We start from the raw sequence: 24,007 nt of genomic DNA, 5'->3' as shown, positions 1-24,007 counted from the left end.
CATTTTACTGTTTTGAAACACTAATATTTGTGTTCAGCGAAGTCTCCCGAGTGAAACAGTAACCCCCATGTACAGGTTTTATGGTGTCTTGGAAAGTTATAGGGTTAAATATAGTGCTAGCAAATTAAATTCCCTATACTTTCGGCATGGGTGGTCAGGCAGGTCCCGCTAATTGTAGTTAATTAGGATACCTAATTATGTAAAATTATTACATAAATATATGTGTAGAATTAATATATGTATATATATACATATGTGTATATATACGTATATATATATATATTTTTTTAAAATATTTTTATTTATATATAGGTATATATAGTGATATATACGTATATATTTATGTATATAGATATATATTATTTCGTTCTACGTGTATTTTGATATAAATATATATATTAATATCACAATACAGTTAGAACGAAATAAAACACATTTATATATTTTTTAATATTTTATTTTTAATTTTTTTAATTTTATTTTTTTACGTATTTACATATTTTTTTATATTATTTATAAATATATATACAACAATAATTATATATATATTTAATCAGTATCAGTCTACGTGTAATTTGATATTAATATATATATATAATTATATATATATTAATATTAAAATACACCTAGACGGTGTATGTGTGTGTATGTATATGTGTATATATATATATATATATACTTAGATCATATATATATAATATATATATATATATATATATATATATATAATATATATATATATATATATATATATATATATATATATATATATATATATATATATATATATATGATCTAAGTATAAATTTTTTTTTTACACTTATTTAACATTTATTTGATTTGATTTCAGCCAGCAGGGGGACCAACTGTCATTACAGTTAGTCCCCCTGCTGGCATTGCTGCAGCCAGCTATCCCGGCCATGTGATTGTGAGGTCCTCGCAAGGACCTCACTCTCACATGACCGGGAGGGACCGGAGGAGGAAGATGTGCCGCGGGGGGGCTCCCTGGGAGTCCCCCCAACCGCGATCGCCGGCGTGGGACCGCCGGCGACCGGGTAAGTTACTAAAAACCGGAGGGCGTACTATTACGCCCTGCGGCGTTTAGAGCCGCTTTTAAAAGGACGTAATAGTACGCCCTCCGGTCTTAAGGGGTTAAAACATCCAGTTATAAAAACATTAGCAGGTGTGAAAAAGACTTTGTCTATGACATCACTTGCTGCTGCAGCCTGGCACAGGTCAGAGTATTTTGGCAGTTGCCATTTCAAACGGTCGTATTTTAAAAACTATAAATCCTACAGTGAAGAGCTTTATATTGTGAGAATCACAAGACCCAGACCTACATTTTGATGTATAGTATGTCTCTGAGATATTAACAATGAAGGCACAGTCGCAGTTTAGAAATTGCCCTTCAAATGTGAGCTTTGCAGAGTGGAGTTTCAATGAATGTCAATGGACGGCGTGAGTTGCAAACAAATGGTCATATTGTGAAAACTATTCGGACTATGGCTTAGCCGTGGACATTTTTAGTGGCAGCAGGGATAGCTGAACGTTTTATATAAGATTTGTGTAGGTGGGCCTGAAAATGAGGGAGTGGTGGCAGTTTAGAAATCATGTCCTGATTTTTCAACTTTTGTCAGCTGCCACTCTAGCTTTGCCATTCATTCCTATGGGACAAATTTCGCCACAAGAACGACGATATTCCGTGAACCATTCGCCAAAACGTTCCACAAAGTAATAGCAATCCGATCGGGAGCAATCTGCACGTTTTGGTATATTTTTGTCTATGTAGTGTAAAAACTGTGGGAGGAGTTAGGGTGGCAAATTTGGCTATAATAATAATAATATATATGTGAGATAACAGTAAGTGGTCTTGCTATGCAAGAACACTTAATAATATATATGTGAGATAACATTAAGTGGTCTTGCTATGCAAGAACACTTAATAATATATATGTGAGATAACATTAAGTGGTCTTGCTTTGCAAGAACACTTAATAATAATATATATGTGAGATAACATTAAGTGGTCTTGCTATGCAAGAACACTTAATTAATGTTATCTCACATATATATTATTATTAAGTGTTCTTGCATAGCAAGACCACTTAATGTTATCTCACATATATATTATTAAGTGTTCTTGCATAGCAAGACCACTTACTGTTATCTCACATATATATTATTAAGTGTTCTTGCATAGCAAGACCACTTAATGTTATCTCACATATATATTATTATTATTATTCTTATTATTCTTATTATAGCCAAATTTGCCACCCTAACTCCTCCCACAGTTTTTACACTACATAGACAAAAATATACCAAAACGTGCAGATTGTTCCCGATCGGATTGCTATTACTTTGTGGAACGTTTCGCCGAATGGTTCACGGAATATCGTCGTTCTTGTGGCGAAATTTGTCCCATAGGAATGAATGGCAAAGCTAGAGTGGGAGCTGGCAAAAGCTGAAAAATCAGGACATGATTTCTAAACTGCCACCACTCCCTCATTTTCAGGCCCACCTACACAAATCTTATATCAAAACGTTCAGCTATCCCTGCTGCCACTAGAAATGCCCACGGCTAAGCCATAGTCCTGATAGTTTTCACAATATGACCATTTGTTTGCAACTCACGCCTTCCATTGACATTCATTGAAACTCCACTCTGCAAAGCTCACATTTGAAGGGCAATTTCTAAACTGCGACTGTGCCTTCATTGTTAATATCTCAGAGACATAATATACATCAAAAAGTAGGTCTGGGTCTTGTGATTCTCACAATATAAAGCTCTTCACTGTAGGATTTATAGTTTTACAAATATGACCGTTTGAAGATGGCAACCGCAAAAATACTCTGACCTGTGCCAGCCTGCAGCAGCAAGTGATGTCATAGACAAAGCCTTTTACACCTGCTAATGTTTTTATAACTGTATGTTTTAATGTAACTGTGAAGCACTTTGGGCAACAACATTGCAATTAAATGTGCTATATAAATAAATAATAACAGTTACTCCGCGCACTCCAGTTGTAGACTACTGGTGGAGGCAAGAACACTTCACAATTTCCCCAGAAATTGTAGCTTTTCTAGTTATTATTATTATTATAGCCAAATTTGCCACCCTAACTCCTCCCACAGTTTTTACACTACATAGACAAAAATTTACCAAAACGTGCAGATTGCTCCCGATCGGATTGCTATTACTTTTTGGAACGTTTTGCCGAATGGTTCACGGAATATCGTCGTTCTTGTGGCGAGATTTGTCCCATAGGAATGAATGGCAAAGCTAGAGTGGGAGCTGGCAAAAGCTGAAAAATCAGGACATGATTTCTAAACTGCCACCACTCCCTCATTTTCAGGCCCACCTACACAAATCTTATATCAAAACATTCAGCTATCCCTGCTGCCACTAATAATGTCGACAGCTAAGCCATAGTCCTTATAGTTTTCACAATATGACCATTTGTTTGCAACTCACGCAGTCCATTGACATTCATTGAAACTCCCCTCTGCAAAGCTCACATTTGAAGGGCAATTTCTAAACTGCGACTGTGCCTTCATTGTTAATATCTCAGAGACATACTATACATCAAAATGTAGGTCTGGGTCTTGTGATTCTCACAATATAAAGCTCTTCGCTGTAGGATTTATAGTTTTTAAAATACGACCGTCTGAAGATGGCAACCGCCAAAATACTCTGACCTGTGCAAGGCTGCAGCAGCAAGTGATGTCATAGACAGGGCCTTTTGTACACCTGCTAATGTTTTTATAAATGTGTGTTTTAATGTAACTATGAAGCACTTTGGGCAACAACGTTGCAATTAAATGTGCTATATAAATAAATAATAACAGTTACTCCACCCACTCCAGTTGTAGACTACTGGTAGAGGCAAGAACACTTCACACAATTTCCCCAGAAATTGTAGCTTTTCTAGTTTGTCTATATTTTGCAACTTAACATATCTGTTGATGGCATACTCACATGTGGAATGTCATAAATAAAGAATAAAAAATAAAAATCAAACTACAAATACGTTTAATTCAATACAGACTAAATAAACTGCCTAATTCTCAACAATACAGCTATATCATGTGAAAAAAGCACATACCACAATTCAATTGAACACATTATTATATTATTTATATAGCGCCAACAAATTCCGCAGCGCTTTACAGTGGGTAGACAAACAAACATGTAGTTGTAACCAGACAAGTTGGACACACAGGAACAGAGGGATTGAGGGCCCTGCTCATTGAGCTTACATGCTAGAGGTAGTGGGGTAAAGTAACTCAAAAGGTAGGCTAATGACAGTTGCAAGATAGGAATCAGTCGGGAGCTATTAACCGTTTAATTGATACGCTTTTATGAAGAAGTGGGTTTTTAATGATTTTTTTTGAAGGACTGGAGACAGGGTGAGCATCTAATGGAGGAGGGAAGTGAACGGTGCAGCCCTCAAGAAGTCTTGAAGGCCAGCATCAGAGGTGGGAGTAAGGACAGAAGATAGACGTAAGTCTTCAGCAGAGCGTAAGGGCCTAGACGGGACATACTTGTGTAATAGGGAGGATAGATAAGTGGGATCAGCATTATGTAGAGATTTAGAAGCAAGAACCAGAATTTTAAATTGAGCCCTATATCTTACAGGAAGCCAATGTAGGGACTGACAGAAGGGTGAGGCGTGGGAGGTGCAGGCGGACAGGAAGATGAACCTTGCCGTCGCATTTATTATGGAATGTAATGGCGCAAGTTGGGACTTTCTTACAGCAGTATTGGGGGCTTGATAGTTTTGAAATCAGGCTTGCTTATCGCAGACGATCAGCTGATGGAGCACAGGACTTTCTTACAGCAGTATTGGGGGCTTGAGAGTTTTGAAATCATGCTGTTGAATAAACACATCAACCGTACACACAAAGCACAAGATGCAGACCCATTGACTATTAATATACAGTGCTAATTGTGAGCACATAGGCCACTTGCATAAAGTGCAAGATGTGAGCAAAAAAACATTTGCGCATAGAGTACAATATGAGCACATAAGCCATGTGCATGAAGTGCAAAATGCGAGGATATAGACCATGTGCGTAAAGTACAAGATGTGAACAGATAGATCAGGATCATAAAGTGAAATCGTAAAAACCACTACACACACACACACACTGGTTCTCCACTTATTCCCACCCACATTCATGCACACGGCTATGCCCAAAATATGACCCTGCAAACACACAGGACATACAATGGACAAAACCAATATGCTGCCTAAGAGGCAGAAGCAGATATGCTGTTCAGACACATTAACTGTGATACAATGCTCACATTCACCCACAAGAGAAATGCAAGGATTGTGTAGAAAGACTAACTTCATTCGCACAGACTACAGGTCCAAAGACTATGAACTGTGATTTGGTCACGGCTCCCTCTGTGATGGATTAGTTCATTGTAACAGAACAGATTAACCACTAGCGCAGCAGAGGTTAAATCAGCTAGTTTCTGACTCCATGATTGGTAAAGATTGGTAATTTCCTAGTGGATGTTATCTTTGCAATTAGTATTATAACTACTGTTTGCATGTCTGGTTAGAGTGTGCTTGCACATCCTACCTTCTTGTTTAATGAGAATATTCTCAAGCAATTAAATTGGTGGGTAAAGGTGATTAAGTCAGTTACTGTAAGGCAGGGCTCGACAAATCCCGTTCGCCAGGTCGCCATGGCAACCATGACATTTGTCCTGGTGTATGGGATTTGTGAGCCTGTTCAGCCCCCGAGGTGACCGGCTGCCTGAGAGCAGAGGCAGGCAGTCGGATCACGGAGGGCTGAGGCAGACTGCTGACTGAGTGAGACGGCCGGCTTATTGAGAGGTAAGGGAGGGAGGCGACAGGCTCAAGGAGAGCTGTGAGAGGGAGTGGAGCGGCTGACAGAGGTAGTGCAGCGACCGGCTCAGGCATTGCTGAGGGAGTGGGGTGGCCAGGTAATGGAGAGTGGAGGGAGGGGGGCGGATAGATGACTTAATGCCGCGGCGAGAGAGCTGTAATCTCCCTATTCACCTCCTCACGCAGCTTGCAGTGATGCCGGGAGCCGGGTTATGACACGTGTGTGTGTCTGTATGTCTGAGTGTGAGTGTGAGTGTGTGTGTGTGTCACCTTTTTTTCCCCCACGCCCTGCTGATGACGCTGCGGCTGGCCCCAACTCCATGGCTGAGATTATCAAACTTGACAATCTCAGCCAATCCAATCTTCCCCATAGGAAAGCATTGGAAGACTATTGCGCATGCATGGCAAAAGGCCACAGCGCCAATTTAACTTCTCATAGAGGTGCATTGAATCAATGCATCTCTATAGGGAACTGACCCAGGAAGCACCTCTAGAGGTCGTCTAAGTGCCTGTCGCTAGAGGTGTTACCTGGCAGCAATGTAAACACTGCCTTTTGTCTGAAAAGTCAGTGTTTATATTGAAAACGCGTTCAGGGACAGGATATAGACTTCAGAAAAACTGCATTAAGCTGTAGTGGTTCTGGTGACTATAGTGTTCCTTTAAGAATTGTATTTTTGGCGTTGATTTCTCTGGCTCCTAACTTTTCTAGCTGCTCCTAGATTCCAAGCAAATTTGTCAAGCCGTGCTGTAAGGAGTTCAACGCATTAATGCTTTATAATGTGTTTAAGTCAATCAGTCCTTTCCAGGTGTATAGAAGGCCCATAATGAAAGGGTCCTTTTTGTACACCATCAATGTCTGGTTGATGGTTGTGCCTACCTGAGCAAAGCAGTGCTACAATCTAGCACTGTGACTACTGGGGATCGACCGATTATCGGTTTTACCGATATAATCGGCCGATATTCGGTATTTTCGGCAATATCGGTATCGGCCAATAGGGATACCGATATTGCCGATAATACCTCCCAGGACCGCCAAGCTCATTACAAGCCCGGCGGTCCTGGGGAGAGCAGGCAGCAAGCGTTTACTCACCTCCCAGCAGCTCCTCCAGCTTCCCAGTGTAAATCTTGCAAGACCCGCGGCCAGCTCTGACGGCCGCGGGTCTCGCGAGATTTACACTGGGGAGCTGGAGAAGCTGCTGGGAGGTGAGTAAACGCTTCCTGCCCCCCCCCCCTCCCACAGCTCAGCCAATGCCACTGGACCACCAGGGATTAACATACAAGGCAACAAGCAGGGAGGGGGGACAACAAAAAACAAATAATAATAATTATATATATATATATATATATATATATATATATATAAAAAACATTTTTTAATATAAAATAAAAAAAAATATTTAATAAAAAAAATGCCCCCTCACAGATACACTACACAAACACACTGTGTATATAATTAAGTGTGTTTGTATAGTGTGTGTGTGTATAATAATGCAGTGTGTGTTTGTATAGTGTGTGTGTATAATAATGCAGTGTGTGTTTGTATAGTGTGTGTGTATAATAATGCAGTGTGTTTGTATAGTGTGTGTGTGTGTGTGTGTGTATAATAATGCAGTGTGTTTGTATAGTGTGTGTGTGTGTATAATAATGCAGTGTGTTTGTATAGTGTGTGTGTGTGTGTATAATAATGCAGTGTGTTTGTATAGTGTGTGTGTGTGTGTATAATAATGCAGTGTGTGTGTGTGTGTGTATAATAATGAAGTGTGTGTTTGTATAGTGTGTGTGTATATAATGCAGTGTGTGTTTGTATAGTGTGTGTGTATATAATGCAGTGTGTGTTTGTATAGTGTGTGTGTGTATAATGCAGTGTGTGTTTGTATAGTGTGTGTGTGTATAATAATGCAGTGTGTGTTTGTATAGTGTGTGTGTGTATAATAATGCAGTGTGTGTTTGTAGAGTGTGTGTGTGTATAATAATGCAGTGTGTGTTTGTATAGTGTGTGTGTATATAATGCAGTGTGTGTTTGTATAGTGTGTGTGTGTATATAATGCAGTGTGTGTTTGTATAGTGTGTGTGTGTGTATAATAATGCAGTGTGTGTTTGTATAGTGTGTGTGTATAATAATGCAGTGTGTGTTTGTATAGTGTGTGTATATAATGCAGTGTGTTTGTATAGTGTGTGTGTGTATATAATGCAGTGTGTGTTTGTATAGTGTGTGTGTGTATATAATGCAGTGTGTGTTTGTATAGTGTGTGTGAATAATAATGCAATGTGTGTTTGTATAGTGTGTGTGTATAATAATGCAGTGTGTGTTTGTATAGTGTGTGTGTGTGTGTATATAATGCAGTGTGTGTTTGTATAGTGTGTGTGTGTATATAATGCAGTGTGTGTTTGTATAGTGTGTGTGTGTGTATATAATGCAGTGTGTGTTTGTATAGTGTGTGTGTGTATATAATGCAGTGTGTGTTTGTATAGTGTGTGTGTGTGTGTATATAATGCAGTGTGTGTTTGTATAGTGTGTGTATAATAATGCAGTGTGTGTTTGTATAGTGTGTGTATATAATGCAGTGTGTTTGTATAGTGTGTGTGTGTGTATAATGCACACTACACAAACACACTGCATTATATACACACTATACAAACACACTGCAATACACACACACACTATACAAACACACTGCATTATATACACACACACACTATACAAACACACTGCATTATTATACACACACACACTGCATTATATACACTGTTTGTGTAGTGTGTTTATATAATTCAGTGTGTTTGTGTAGTGTGTTTATATAATTCAGTGTGTTTGTGTAGTGTGTTTATATAATTCAGTGTGTGTTTGTGTAGTGTGTTTATATAATGCACACTACACACACACTCTGCATTATATACATACACTATACAAACACACACTCTGCATTATATAAACACACACACTTTGCATTCCTTATATACACACACACTACACAAACACGCACACTTTGCATTTAGAATATACAGCATTCACTTTACACACACTACACAAACACTCTGCTTTCATTATATACACACTAGACAAATACACACTGCATCCACTACACTCACACTGCATCCACTACACACACTACACAAACACTGCATCCACTACACGTGGCATGTATATTTTGTGCATTTACCTTTAGAAATAGTTTTTATTTTCCAAAATGGTAAATGTACAGAATATCGGCAAATTATATCGGCTATCGGCCTAAAAGTTCACAGAATATCGGTATCGGTATCGGCTTTAAAAAATCAATATCGGTCGATCCCTAGTGACTACTATTTGAGTAGCACTACTAAAACAGAAAAAAGAGGGCTGTGCAACAAACACCAAGAGTGCTACTTAAATTCATTGAAGGACATATACAATAAAGCAGACGTTTCGAGGTATTCCCTTTTTCAATGCAGCATGTTCGTCAACTGTAAAAATTCAGGGCTAACAAGCCAAATCTGGGGCTTCAGTCCCTTAAATCACCCCTGTATCAACGGCTATGGACATGTTTCTTTTCAAAGTGACAACTTCATCAACTGTTGTAACCAAAGCAGAAGTATATGTGGATGTACAGGTGATACTCAAAAAATTAGAATATCGTGCAAACGTTCATTTATTTCAGTAATGCAACGTTAAAGGGGAAACTAATATATAAGATAGATGCATTAAATGCAAAGCAAGATAGTTCAAGCCGTGATTTGTCATAAATGCGATGATTATGGCTTACAGCTCATGAAAACCCCAAATCCACAATCTCCGTAAATTAGAATATTACATGCAATCAATAAAACAAGGAGTGTACATAGAACAATATCGGACCTCTGAAAAGTATAATCATGCATATGGACTCAGTACTTTGTTTTAGCCCTTTTGCAGCAATTACTGCCTCAATGCGGCGTGGCATGGAAGCTATCAGCCTGTGGCACTGCTGAGGTGTTATGGAAGACCAGGATGCTTCAATAGCGGCCTGCAGCTCTTCTGCATTGTTCGGTCTTATGTCTCTCTTAATTCTCTTGGCAATGCCCTATAGATTCTCTATGGGGTTCAGGTCAGGCGAGTTTGCTGGCCAATCAAGCACAGTAATCCCACGGTCACTGAACCAGGCTTTGGTGCTTTTGGCAGTGTAGGCAGGTGCCATTTCCTGCTGGAAAATTAAGTCAGCATCCCCATAAAGTTTGTCTGCGGAAGAATGCATGAAGTGCTCCAAAATCTCCTGGTAGACGGCTGCGTTGACCCTGGACTTAAAGGGACACTATAGTCACCTGAACAACTTCAGCTTAAAGGGACACTCCAGGCACCCAGACCACTTCTGCCCATTGTTGTGGTCTGGGTGCCAACTCCCACTACTATTAACCGTGCAACTGTAATTATTGTTTTTTATAAACTGCAATAATTACATTGCAGGGTTAACTCCACCTCTAGTGGCTGTCTAATATACAGCCACTAGAGGGCACTTCCTGATTCATAGCAAAGATTTTCTTTGCTAGAGCGTCGCTGGACGTCCTCACGCTATGTGAGGACCTCCAGCGTCGCTCAATTCCCCATAGGAAAGCATTGAAAATCTTTTTCAATGCTTTCCTATGGGGAGACCTAATGCGCGGGTGCGGCATTGCCGCACATGCGCATTAGGGTTTCCTCAGCCGGCGGGCGGGACCAGTCTCGCCCACCGGCTGACGTGATTACTGGGAGGATCAACGCCAACCCGGAACAACAACGCCGAGGGACATCGGCGGGGTCTCAGGTAAGTGACCTGAAGGGGTTTTCACCCCTTCAGCTACCTGGGATGGGAGGTGGGAGGGAGAGGGTACCTGCAGTGCCAGGAAAACGGATTGTTTTCCTGGCACTGGAGTTTTCCTTTAATGAGGTTGATCAGGTGAGAACTATAGCTCCCTGCAGCCTCTCTCATATAAACACTGTATTTTCAGTGTTTACATTAAAAGCTAGGAACACCTCCAGTTGCAGTCACTCAGAGTGAACCAGAGGGACTTCGGAGTTGATGGAGGCATAATATGCCTCCATCCACTCAGATCTTCTGTCAGCAGAGCACAGGGCAGCACTGTGCACAGCATCCTGTGATTCAGTGTCTCCTCCCTCTGCATGCAGACACTGAACTTTCCTCATAGAGATTCATTGATTCAATTAATCTCTATAAGGAGATGCTGATTGGCCAGCGCTGTGATTGAATCATGCTGGCTCTGCCCCTGATCTGTCTCTTTGTAAGTCTCAGCCAATCCTACGAGGAAGCACTGTGATTGGATCAGGCTACCACATGTCAGCAGACTGCTTGTTTTTCTGAGTCTAACAGCATGCAGATTTACAGCTTCAGGCTTGAATACAGTAAGATTTTTACTATATTTATGGAGGCATGAGGGGCCCAGGGGGGCTAGATACATGTTTGTGTTCCTGACCTTATAGTGATCCTTTAATGAAGCACAGTGGACCAACACCAGCAGATGACATGGCTCCCCAAATCAACACAGACTGTGGAAACTTCACACTGGACTTCAAGCATCCTGCAGTGTTTGCCTCTCCATTCTTCCTCCAGACTCTGGGTCCTTGGTTTCCAAATGAGATGCAAAAGTTGCTCTCATCAGAAAAGAGGACTTTGGACCACTGAGCAACAGACCAGGTCTGTTTTTCTTTAGCCCAGGTAAGACACTTCTGACGATGTTTTTTGTTCAGGAGTTGCTTGACAAGAGGAATACGACATCTGAAGCCCATGTCCGGGATTTGTCTGTGTGTGGTGGCTCTTGATACACTGACTCCAGCCTCACTCCACTCCTTGTGAAAGTCCCCAACACTTTTGATTGTCCTTTTCCTGACAATCCTCTCCAGGCTGCTGTCATCCCTGCCGCTTGTGCACCTTTTTCTTCCACACTTTTCCCTTCCACATAACTTTCTATTAATGTGCTTTGATACAGCACTTTGGGAACATCCAACTTCCTTCGCAATAACCTTTTGAGGCTTTCCATCCTTATGGAGGGTGTCAATGATGGTTTTCTGCACAACTGTCAGGTCAGCAGTCTTCCCCATGATTGTGATTCCTAGTGATCCAGACAGAGACCATTTAAAGGCTCAGAAACCCTTTGCAGGTGTTATGGCTTACTTAGCTGATTAGAGCGGGACACTGTGAGCCTAGAATATTGCACCTTGTCACAATATTCTAATTTACTGAGATTGTGGATTTGAGGTTTTCATGAGCTGTAAGCCATAATCATCGCACTTATGACAAATCACGGCTTGAACTATCTTGCTTTGCATGTAATGCGTCTATCTCATATATTAGTGTCCCCTTTTACATTGCATTATTGAAATAAATGAACTTTTGCACGATATTCTAATTTTTCGAGTATCACCTGTATATTTATGTTCTATAATAACAGACAGAAAAAAAAAATATGTATCCTTTGCACTCACCAACTCTATCTGGAAGAACTTCAAGGGCAGATACTCTTTCATCCTTATGAAGTTCTAGTCCATAGACACAATCAAACCCATCATACTTTATAAGATATAGAGAAGGGTTGACTGGCACTTGATCCAAAACAGTTCCTTTCCACTGTGTTATCGGTCCACTGCCTTCTTTCCACCCATGCTGTATCCTACAGCCAACAATATTTCTTCTGGGCTGTGAAATAGGTTTACTTGGTCCCATATTGCTTCGATGTTTTCTGAGGCAGAGAGGAGGAGAAAAAAAAAATAGTACGTTACTGGCCATGTAAAACAAGCACTTTAATAAAGAACATTTTGCAGGAGCATCATCATTTGTCATCATATAAAAAAGGACTGGGTTTATTACAGTTGTTGGTGTTTACTGTTAGTGAACACTACAATAGGTACGGGTATTATACTTTGAGAAAGGGGCTGTTTCCCTAAAATGTCCATATGTCAATGTTCTACAAATAATTTCATTTTTTTTGCCCTACTTGTAAATGTATGTCTATTGACTTGACACACTGCTTAAATGATACTCTAGTCCTCTAAAGGACTTCTGATGGCTAAAATGCTTTAGGACTTATTCAGTCAGTATTTCTCTCTTATTTTATAAAATTGTTGAAGTGCTTTGTTCAACGAATACTTCTCTAAGGGAAGAATTAATTTTTAATAAAATTGCTGAAGTTCTTTGTTCAACGAATACTTCTCTAAGTGAAGAATTAATTTTAAAATAGGAGTGCAGCATTTGAGAAGCATTGGATTGGTCCAGAGATCATCAATATTGATAATATCCCAAGGGCTGAGAATGGTCTTACCACTGAAAATTATTATTATTTTTTTTTAATAAACAGTGTAGAGCCCTAAATCTACACAAAAACGTGACACTCCAACGTTAGAAATATAAATAAAAAAATACGGTATTTAGTTAAAGTTAATTTGTACACCATGCTTAGGAAGTTTAGTGCCAAGGAGGTGCCAAATCTTTGCCAGATACTGCAAAGCACTAATTCAAAGGCACAACTCATGGTGCTGATGACTGGGTACCCCCTAAGGATTTCACACCTGACATCTCTGAGTTTACTCCTACTCCAAGAATTCAGGCTGACTTGTCTCACTATAGCTCGCTATATGCAGCTATTCTTGGTGGACGATATCTTAAGAGGGATATCACACAGATATTTACACCAAGCAGTATCTGGCACAAAGCAAAGATAGTATCGTCGTCAGAAACGGGAGCTGGTACCCTTCCCGTGTACCAGAATATAAGCAATTCTGGGCACTAACTAGTCATAATCAAAAAGGCCATCATTAGGAAGTATTGGTTAGAAAACCCAGTATGTAGCACCTCCGTTTTTTCCCAGACCATGAGTAGGCTCAGGTATAGTGTTCTCCCCCCACCCACCCCCCATCCCCTGTCCCATAATGTTCTGTGTGGCAAAGGCATACAACGAGGGTATCCTCATACTCGGCAGATGTAGCTGAATACAATATGGAGTTTTGTACACAAATAGCACACTTCAGCTTTCTAAAATACACACATATATATATATATATATATATATATATTAAAAAAAAAGTTATATGTGTATGTTAAAAAAAACAGAAACAATTTTACAACAACATTAAGCACAGATTGGCTGTGAAATAGATACATTAAAAGTGAATAGTCAAAATACCCAGAGGCAAATTACTCTATGATGTCAACTTTATATAAACATACTTTTGTGTGGCAATTTTGTTTTCTGTGATGGCTATTAAGCTTATTAGACAAACATAACTTTTAAAATTGTTCTATATTGAAATGTGTTTTTTTTTGTTTGTTTTTTTACACTCCTTGTTTATTGTGGCCTGCAACTATCAAAATAAACGAATAAACGAATGAATGTAATTTAACTTATTTTAAATTACCGTATATACTCGAGTATAAGCCGACCCGAATATAAGCCGAGGCCCCTAATTTTATCCCAAAAAACTGGGAAAACTTATTGACTCGAGTATAAGACTAGGGTGGGAAATGCAGCAGCTACTGGTAAATTTCTAAATAAAATTAGATCCTATAAAAAATATATTAATTGAATATTTATTTACAGTGTGTGTATAATGAATGCAGTGTGTGCGTATGTGTGTGTGTATGAGTGCAGCGTGTGTGTGCATGAATGCAGTGTGTGAATGCAGTGTGTGCAGGGCCGGTGCAAGGATATTTGCCGCCGTAGGCAAAAAATGTTTTGCCGCCCCTCCCCCCCCATATGTCCTGACTTCCCCTCCTCCTCCCTCAGTGGTCCTTACCTCCCCACCCCCGTGTTCCTTCACTCCCCCCCCCCCAGTGGTCCTTACCCTCCCCTCCCCTAGTGGTCCTTACTTCCCCCTCCCCTCCCATAGTGGTCCTTATCCCACCCCCTCCCATAGTGGTCCTTATACCCCCCTCCCTCCCATAGTGGTCCTCATACCCCCCTCCCTCCCATAGTGGTCCATATACCCCCCCCTCCCTCCCATAGTGGTCCATATACCCCCCCCCTCCCTCCCATAGTGGTCCATATACCCCCCCCCTCCCTCCCATAGTGGTCCTTATACCCCCCTCCCTCCCATAGTGGTCCTTATACCCCCCCTCCCTCCCATAGTGGTCCTTATACCCCCCCTCCCTCCCATAGTGGTCCTTATACCCCCCCTCCCTCCCATAGTGGTCCTTATACCCCCCCTCCCTCCCATAGTGGTCCTTATACCCCCCCTCCCTCCCATAGTGGTCCTTATACCCCCCCTCCCTCCCATAGTGGTCCATATACCCCCCCCCTCCCTCCCATAGTGGTCCATATACCCCCCCCCTCCCTCCCATAGTGGTCCATATACCCCCCCCCTCCCTCCCATAGTGGTCCTTCTCCCCCCCCTCCCTCCCATAGTGGTCCTTATACCCCCCTCCCTCCCATAGTGGTCCTTATACCCCCCCTCCCTCCCATAGTGGTCCTTATACCCCTTTTTTTTGTTATTATTATTTTTTTATTATTTCTTATTTTATTTATTTTATTTTTTTTTTCGTCCCCCCTCCCTGCTTGATATATGGCAGGGAGGGGGGCTCTCCTTCCCTGGTGGTCAAGTGGCAGTTCAGTGGGGGGGAGAGGGGGGCTGGCAGAGCTGTAACTTACCTTTCCTGCAGCTCCTGTCAGCTCTCTCTTCCTCCGCGCGGTCTGTGCAGCTCCCTCTGTCAGCTCCCACTGCAAGTCTCGCGAGAGCCTTACACTGGGAGCTGACCGAGGTGCTGAACGGACGGCGCGGAGGAGGAGAGAGCTGACAGGAGCTGCAGGACAGGTAAGTTACAGCTCTGCCAGCCCCCCTCTCCCCCCAGTCTGTATTATGGCAATGCAAATTGCCATAATACAGACTATGACTCGAGTATAAGCCGAGTTGGGGTTTTTCAGCCCAAAAAATGGGCTGAAAAACTCGGCTTATACTCGAGTATATACGGTAAGTTTTTTAAGCTGCACTTTAACATATTGTTAAAATGGTTTGGGTTATTTGGGCATTTTTTTCTCTAATAAATGAGAATTTATATGTATATGCCACATCAAATTAAAGCCCCTTTGTCCTTAAAAAAAATGTTTACAACGTGTTGGTGTAACAAAAATATATAAATTGCAATTGAACACAAACAGCATAAAATGCAACAATTGCTTGGGTCTTTAAGTGCAAGACAGGCATCTGAAGCTGTGTGTTCTTAAAGTGTTAAAGGACAATTGTCATCAAATTTTCTCTTTTTGTTTCTTATATAGTTATAACATTTAATGAAACTGCATTTTAAGTGGCTGAGCAGCCATGTTGGGTCAGCAGCTACGGTTACCTGCCTTTGGCTGCTCAACCTAACTTGCTTGCTGCTGTGATTGCTCTGTGTGAAACTGCAGTAACAAACAAGCAAGATTAAAACAGTAGGCCAATGTCCTGTTAAATGTATGCAGAGGGGGGGGGGGGGGGGTGTTAAATGCACTTTTAGATTATAGCGATAGTAAGAAGTTCTACATATTATATATGTAAGAAAGATATGACTGAATTGCCTGAAATGAAAGATGGTTAGGTTTCTGTATTTGTGACGCTTACTTGTGGGATGTCCTTTTCTTCATCATGCTTGCGGACACACCTGCATGTGCTGTAAGAAGGTATAAAAAAAATCAAAACACACATTACCAATATAAGCAGATACAGCCTTTTTTTCTATTCAATCAAATTTTCTCTATGCAGAAAACACACCCACACTATAGGACTTACATGGAGCTAGTACATTTGGTCTACTTATCTATTTTATTGCACATTTTGAATAAGAGATATGTAGAATTTATCCTCTACACATGAGTCTGTAATGGTAATGGTGGTAAGTGTGAGCCGTCATGTGAATTAGATGGATTCCCTGCTCTGTTGCGTTCTTCTATGTTCGGGGAAATGTCCCTGAACACAGACACGCGCACCAGAGCAGGGAATCCCTTAAATCTATGTTTGGAGAAATTAGCCCGAATAGAGGGATTACTTGTTCTGGTGCTTTCGTCTATATTCGGGAAGATTTCCCCGAACATAGAAGAACGCAACAGAGCAGGAAATCCCTTAACTCCTCACTTACCGACCAATTTGTTCTACGTAGGTTGTAGGAACGGAACCCGGTCGGCAAGTGATAAGTGTCCGTATGTACGTACATATTTATTTATTTTGTCTGCAGCCTTTGCAGGCCCTCCCCTTCTAACCCTGCCCAGACTGTCCAACCACAGACTTCACAATGCAGCTCAATGAGAAGTCTTTGCAAGACCGACTTTGAGCATTTGATGCCTTTTGAATTTAGGTCCACTGTGCTAAACAAACCAGGAAGTAACAAGACTTTTGGGCACAGAAAAGTGCCAATTTCTATTAAAAAATAAAAAAATAAAAATACATAAATAAATAATACTTCATACTGTGTGAGCAGCAAATGAACACTCAGGAGTTGTCCCCTCACATGCAACTCTCAGTTTTGACAAATAAACAAATACAATGGAGGTGTACATAAGAATATATATTAACCCCTTAAGTCCGGAGGACGTATATTTACGTCCTTTTAAAAGCGGCTCTAAACGCCGCAGGACGTAAATGTACGCCCTCCGTTTTTTTTTTTTACTTACCCGGTCGCCGGCGGTCCCACGCCGGCGATCGCGGTTGGGGGGACTCCCAGGGAGCCCACCCGCGGCAGATCTTCCTCCTCCGGTCCCTCCCGGTCATGTGAGAGTGAGGTCCTTGCGAGGACCTCACAATCACATGGCCGGGATAGCTGGCTCAGGCATTGCCAGCAGGGGGACTAACTGTAATGACAGTTAGTCCCCCTGCTGGCTGAAATCAAATTAAAATAAAATAAAATAAGTGTAAAAAAAAAATATATATATACTTAGATTATATATATATATATATATATATATATATATATATATATTTATTATATATATATACATACACATATACACACACACACATACACTGTCTAGGTGTATTTTAATAATATATATATATATATATATATATTAATATCAAATTACACGTAGACTGATACTGATTGAATATATATATATATATATAATTATTGTTATATATATATATTTATAAATAATATAAAAAAAATATGTAAATACGTAAAAAAATAAAATGAAAAGAATAATTAAAAATAAAATATGAAAAAATATATAGATGTGTTTTATTTAGTTCTAACTGTATTGTGATATTAATATATATATAGTTATATCAAAATACACGTAGAACGAAATAATATATATCTATATACATAAATATATACGTATATATCACTATATATATATATACCTATATATAAATAAAAATATAAAAAATATATAAAATTGGCTTTTTTTGCATTTTTCACACACAAACAAATACTAACGCTAACTTTGGCCAGTGTTTGTGACCAAATGGCTACTAAAAAAGACTGGACATACCCCATTTGCAATACCTTGGGTCGTCTACTATTGCAAATGGTATGCCATTATGGGTGTAAATTTATTTCCTGTGCTACTATACAGTCTCAAAGGCAACGTAACCAATCTGGCGAATTTCAATTTCAAATGTAACACGCTATATTTGACCCTGTAACTTCCCAAAACACCATAAAACCTGTACATAGGGGGTACTGTTTTACACGTGAGACTTTGCGGAATACAAATATGTGTATTTTATTGCAGTAAAAGCAAACAGTATTATGACATTGACAGTTAAAATGTCATGTAGAACTAAAAAAATAAAAAAAATCTTATTTTCTCCCATTTGTTTCATATTAAATTATGTTTCATAGCTAAATATTTGATATTAAATGAAAGCCCTGTTTCCCCTGAATAAAATGATATATAATAAGGGGGGGTGCATTTAATATGAAAGAGGTGAATTACGGTTGGACAGACCTATAGCGCAAATGCCAGGTTTTGTTTACATTTTGTTTCGTTCACAACTTGTACATTTGGCTGCGGTGTTAAGGGGTTAATACTTATCTTCATATTTACCATAGATAGTCTTCATAAACAACAGTGCATATATTTTGGTGCATATGAATTTTACATACATACAGATATAACTAGTATTTCAGTCTGCACTATTTGTACATTTTCTATTTTGTAGACATATGGACAAACAACGTTATGTAAGAAGACCATCTATGGTAAAAGTATTAATATTTTTTCTTGCGCAGACATCCATAATATTGGTTTATTTGATGGTCAAATGTAAACATTGCCATTGTTTTTACAAATGGCAATGCTTATATGTGTCAGCTTGCAGGGACAAGCTACAGGCACCAATGCCAAATACATTAGGCTGCAGCATTTTTGGTCTTTAGGGTGTCCCTCTAATGATGTAGTAGTTATGGTTTCAGGAATACCCTCTCGGAGGAAGTATTCAAACCGTTTAAACGTACACTGTAGGCACTATAAAAATTTCATCTCATTGAGTTGGTTATAGTACATTGAGTCCTCTGGTGCTAATACTCTAGTGTTAAACCACTAAATAAGGGTCATTGGCCACTCGGTCTGGCTCCTACTAGAGGTATAACAACTATGGCAAAGATTACACAATTCCTTCTAGCCACACCAATTAATGTCAGCAATGGGTGCTGTCATAGGCTGAAAATAGTCAACTGACATTCAAAAACAAGTTGCCCATTTCTGCTCAGACTAATGTGTGCTCACTAGCTTGAGCAGCATAGAATGTAAACCCCTTTAACTTTAAAAATGAATGTATGGTGGCAGGGAACTCCAGACGCTATAACCACTCCTCAAATGAGATGAAGCAGTTATAGCACCTACCATGTCCCTTTCAAAACAGAATTACAACTAAGCTGGTTCCCCGTAGCCCCATGTTCTCATTCTGCAGAAGCAAGGTGCCACCCATGAGCCAAGGACAGCTTGATACATGGCCTCACTTATTGACCAAAAGGACTCAGCTGACACCCTCAGCCCCCACATACATAAATACACACTTCAGACATAACTTGGGGAAAATATGGTAGGCAGAAAACCACACAACAAAATGAGTTATTCACTAAACACAGAATTTTGTCAATGGACATAATTTGGTGAAAAACAAGACTGCAACAGACCCAATCTGGTCATATCATCTGAATGAGGACTATTCGATGTGTACCATTCATTGTGTGGTTTAAAATCAGTCGTTTCACAGTTAAAAAAATAAATAAAAAGAGCATATGATATAAAATGAGAGGCATATGATGCCAATCTTATATGCAACAACAAAAACCGTAGTAAAACCTTGCTATCAAAGTAAGCCCTGCCCCAAATTACAGGTGTTAGCGGTAACCGTGGATCTGAACAAGCATCATACCAACACTTCCTGCCTTGTGTAGCCCACTAATCTGTATTGGTTAATGCTTTTCCTTTGTTACTTTGGTTGCCTAGCAACATTAGCATTGTGAAATCACAGTGGAATTCTCACGATATACAATGTTGTCTAAGATAGAGGAAAGCTCCCCCCCCCCCCACAATATAAATGCAGACAGACTGTCATACAGAGACATATAGACACAGACATACAGTCATAGAGAGACAAAGACACAAGCAGTCACACATGCAGTCACAAGTACATATTTACATCTCAGGCCAGCGTTTATGTATTTGAATGTAAGCATGTTTTTGTATACAGTATGGAGTATGTTTATGTGAATGTAGGGGTGTGTTGTGTTGATGTTTAAATGCAGGGGTGTCTTTGTATGTAGTGTTGGCGTTTTACTGCTGAGATGTATGCACATTTACACAAACATTGCCACAAACACTGCGATACACATACACACACACACACACTATATATGTATGTATGTATATATATATATATATATATATATATATATATATATATATATAAAAACTGGTACATGTACAGATACACAGATTGACAACATACACACACACTGACAGTGACAGACATACACACTGACATACAGATGCACACAAAGGGACATACAGATACACGCACTGACAGACATACAGATACACACACAGTCACACACTGACAGACATACAGATACACACACAGTCACACACTGACAGACATACAGATACACACACAGTCACACACTGACAGACATACAGATACACACACACATGCTAATCATATATACTTTTATAGCCACCCTCCTGTTTCCTACCTTTTGGGTGCAGGAGGGTGGCTTCCCTGGAATCCAGTGTGAATATCTGGCTGAGGTAGTTGGGAGTTATGGGCTGATCTCCTCTCCCAGCCCCTCCTCTCTGCTCTCCCACGCAGCTCCAACCATGCAGATCCGGAGGGGGCGGTATTTCCAGCTCCTGCAAGGAGCCAGCTGGGCTGTGTGCTACGCGGGGAGCAGGGATATGACGTGTTCATATCCCCGCCCCCTCCACACAGTCCGCGGCATGATGCAGGAAGGAAGGCTGGTTTGTGGGGATGCTGCTGCTGCCGCTCGCTCACGCTACAAGAAGTGACCGGCAGGAGACGAGTGCTGTGTGCTTCTCTCCTGCCGGTCACCCGGACATTTGCGCCCCTGGGCGCCTTATGGTAGCGCCGGCCCTGCACGCACGCACAAAATCTACGTGTATATTTATGTAATCTTATTATTTTATCACTTACAATTTGAGGGCCCTGGCAATCCAGACAGGAAGGCCACATTATTTAATATGCAAGCCATATATTTAACCCTATAACTTTCCAAAAACACATAAAACCTGTCCACATGGGGTACTGTTGTACTCTGGAAACTTTGTTGAAAACACATATGATCATCAGTGAAAGGGCATTTGTTGTGTGAAAAATGCCAAAAACAAATATGAACGCTAACTTTGGCCAGGGTTTGTGACTATGTGGCTACAAAAAAAAAAGACTGGTTTATCCCTTGCATGCATTTTAATGCAAACACTGTCTTTTCAGAGAAAAGGAGACCTCACAGCCCTCCCACGGCAAATCAGGCCCCCCTATAGCTGGCTGTGGATCTGGATGCAGGGTAACTGTCTGGGCTCTCAGACATTCCCCCTGCTGGTGGGAAGAATAAAAAAATAATAAACATGTTAAAAAAAAAAATACAAAAAAATAAAATAAATATATATATACATATACACACACACACACACACAAAAACATACATGCAACGTCATACGTAGTGTATTTTAATTTTCATATAAGTACATATATTAGTATTAAAATACACTTAGAATGAAGGTATATACATGTATAAGATACATTATATATACACAATACATATATTTTATATTTATATATACACATGTATAATCAATTACAATAATAAAATAAATAATATATTTAAAAAAATAAAATTATATATAGATATGTAATTTCATTCTAACTGTATTTTGTTATTAAAATATATATATCTAGTGACGGACCGCTGGCACTCCGACCGAGTACCTCCGCCGATTTATGCTCCTGGTGCTTGCCGAGGACTCCGAGCACTCCACCAGACACCATAATCACTGCAGACCCCACTTCCAGCGATGCAGCTGCGCTGTGGTCTCGCCGTCTTTCACCCACCCTGGACCCAAGATCAGGGTCCAGCTTCCAGTGGGCAGACCTCTCCTAATCCATAGAGCGTATCAGGAACAAGCTCTTACAGGAGTTTATACTCAGGGGAGTATGGTGTTATAGCAATCCCCAAGAGTGGATTTATCCCATCCCCCAAACATGAGCCAAGGCTTAATGCTGGGTATAGATCTGTTTAATGGCACACAGAGCAACAGTATTCATGAAGTAAAACCTCCTGCTCTGAGGAAAACAAAATGCCAGTTAAAAGGCAGTGTTTGAAAATCTGACAGTTATTAAAGGTATAACTGGTGTTCTAGGAGGGGGGGGGGGGGCGGAGATAAAACAGTCTAAGTCCATAAAACAGGGGTTTTCTTCACAATTTAAAGCTGCAGACTGCTCCAATATAATTTAAAGGGGCAGACAGTACAATAAAATCCAATATGCCCAAATAACGTTTTTAAAAGGGCAAAATCTTCCAGGTGCCATAATCGCAGGGCAGGAGGCTGGCAATTAGTCCTCTCCAGGCACAAGTTGCGAAGGGCACTTCGTCACACATCTTCCCTCTGGGGGGGGGGGGGGAGACAAACCAGGTACCTGACCTTCTGTCGGTCAGTACCTGAGTTAGTCGAGTGGCCCACCCACAATAAACAGAGTACCCCACCCACAATAAACAAGCACTGCTCCTGGTGATTTCTGGTGTCCGGCTCTGGCTTGTATGTCCCAGGTCGCTGAGGGGAACTAGTGGGCAGAGGCCAGTGGCACTCTGCCCAGATGCCAGTGCTTCTGCTGGGTTGGGCGGTGGGCATTCAGGTTCTGAACAAGAGGGCAAGGGAGGGCAGAGGCCATCACGCTCTGCCCGGATGCCAGCTCTTCTGCTGCAAGGGGGCCAGTGGGTATTGCAGACTCATCCACTGCCCCCAGGACTCTGTTGGGAATTAGCTGGGGAGGGGAGGGCTCGCTTACCTCCTCCTGGTATTCCTGCGAGGATGGTTGGGGATCTGGACCGGCCGTCCAGCGTCACTGTAGAATTGGCACAGAGACCGCGGTCCCATCTGCGGTGGGGTTAGGGTTGCTTTCCCCCTGTAGTTGCGGTGAGGGACCAGTCGTACCCTCTCCCGATACCTCCGGCTGCTGTTGGAGGGTGAGGCCAGTTTCCTCCCCTCCCCAGGGCGCTGGTTGCTGTAGGGTAGAGGGATCGACCATCTCCTCCTCCTGGAACTCAGGCCGCCACTGGGGAGAGAGACCTGTAATTCTAGCTGCCGATGGGGGATCTGGGCTGGCGGCCCAGCATCCCTGTAGGGCCTGTAGAGAGACCTAGGTCCCATCTCCACCTGCCTGTTGGGGGTCCTCCCAGGACCAGTCTACGAGGTCCACTACCTCGGATACCTCTGGTTGCTGCTGGGGAAGGAGACCGGTTGTCCCCAGCCCCAGTCTCCACAATCTGAACTCACATTCCCGTGCTGCTCGGTTCTACTCATCCAACTCTTGCATGATTCAGACGATCACCTCTTCAGAAGGGTCTGGGCCATACTCGACTAGCCGCCTCTATACCGCCGCGATGTAAGCGTCGCCCTCATAGCAATAGGTCATGTTTGCTTGGCCCCACTCTGGGCCACTAGCGCTCCGATCCGCACCTTGGATTCCGCTGTAGACAGGGGCGCTGCATGAG

The 24,007-nt window shown here is 41.1% G+C and overlaps 1 protein-coding gene across 5 annotated transcripts in view; it reads right to left on the bottom strand.

The window, feature by feature from the left end:
* The window catches only part of SPIN1 (spindlin 1), a 116,396-nt gene that overhangs the window by 17,275 nt on the left and 75,114 nt on the right, over window positions 1-24,007 (bottom strand). For 4 of the 5 annotated variants that reach the window (XM_063454945.1, XM_063454947.1, XM_063454946.1 and 1 more), the window contains exons 3-4: window positions 16,399-16,447; window positions 12,298-12,551 (exon numbers count right to left, since the gene is read on the bottom strand). In XM_063454945.1, the coding sequence (XP_063311015.1) occupies window positions 12,298-12,551; window positions 16,399-16,447 (303 nt within the window). The remainder of the gene's footprint in view (window positions 1-12,297; window positions 12,552-16,398; window positions 16,448-24,007) is intronic. The other variant, XM_063454949.1, reaches the window with a different exon arrangement.

Source organism: Pelobates fuscus, chromosome 5 (genome assembly GCF_036172605.1).
Source record: "Pelobates fuscus isolate aPelFus1 chromosome 5, aPelFus1.pri, whole genome shotgun sequence".
Lineage (NCBI taxonomy): Eukaryota > Metazoa > Chordata > Amphibia > Anura > Pelobatidae > Pelobates > Pelobates fuscus.
The sequence above is the reverse complement of the archived record's forward strand: the minus strand, read 5'-3'. Positions and strand labels throughout refer to the sequence as shown.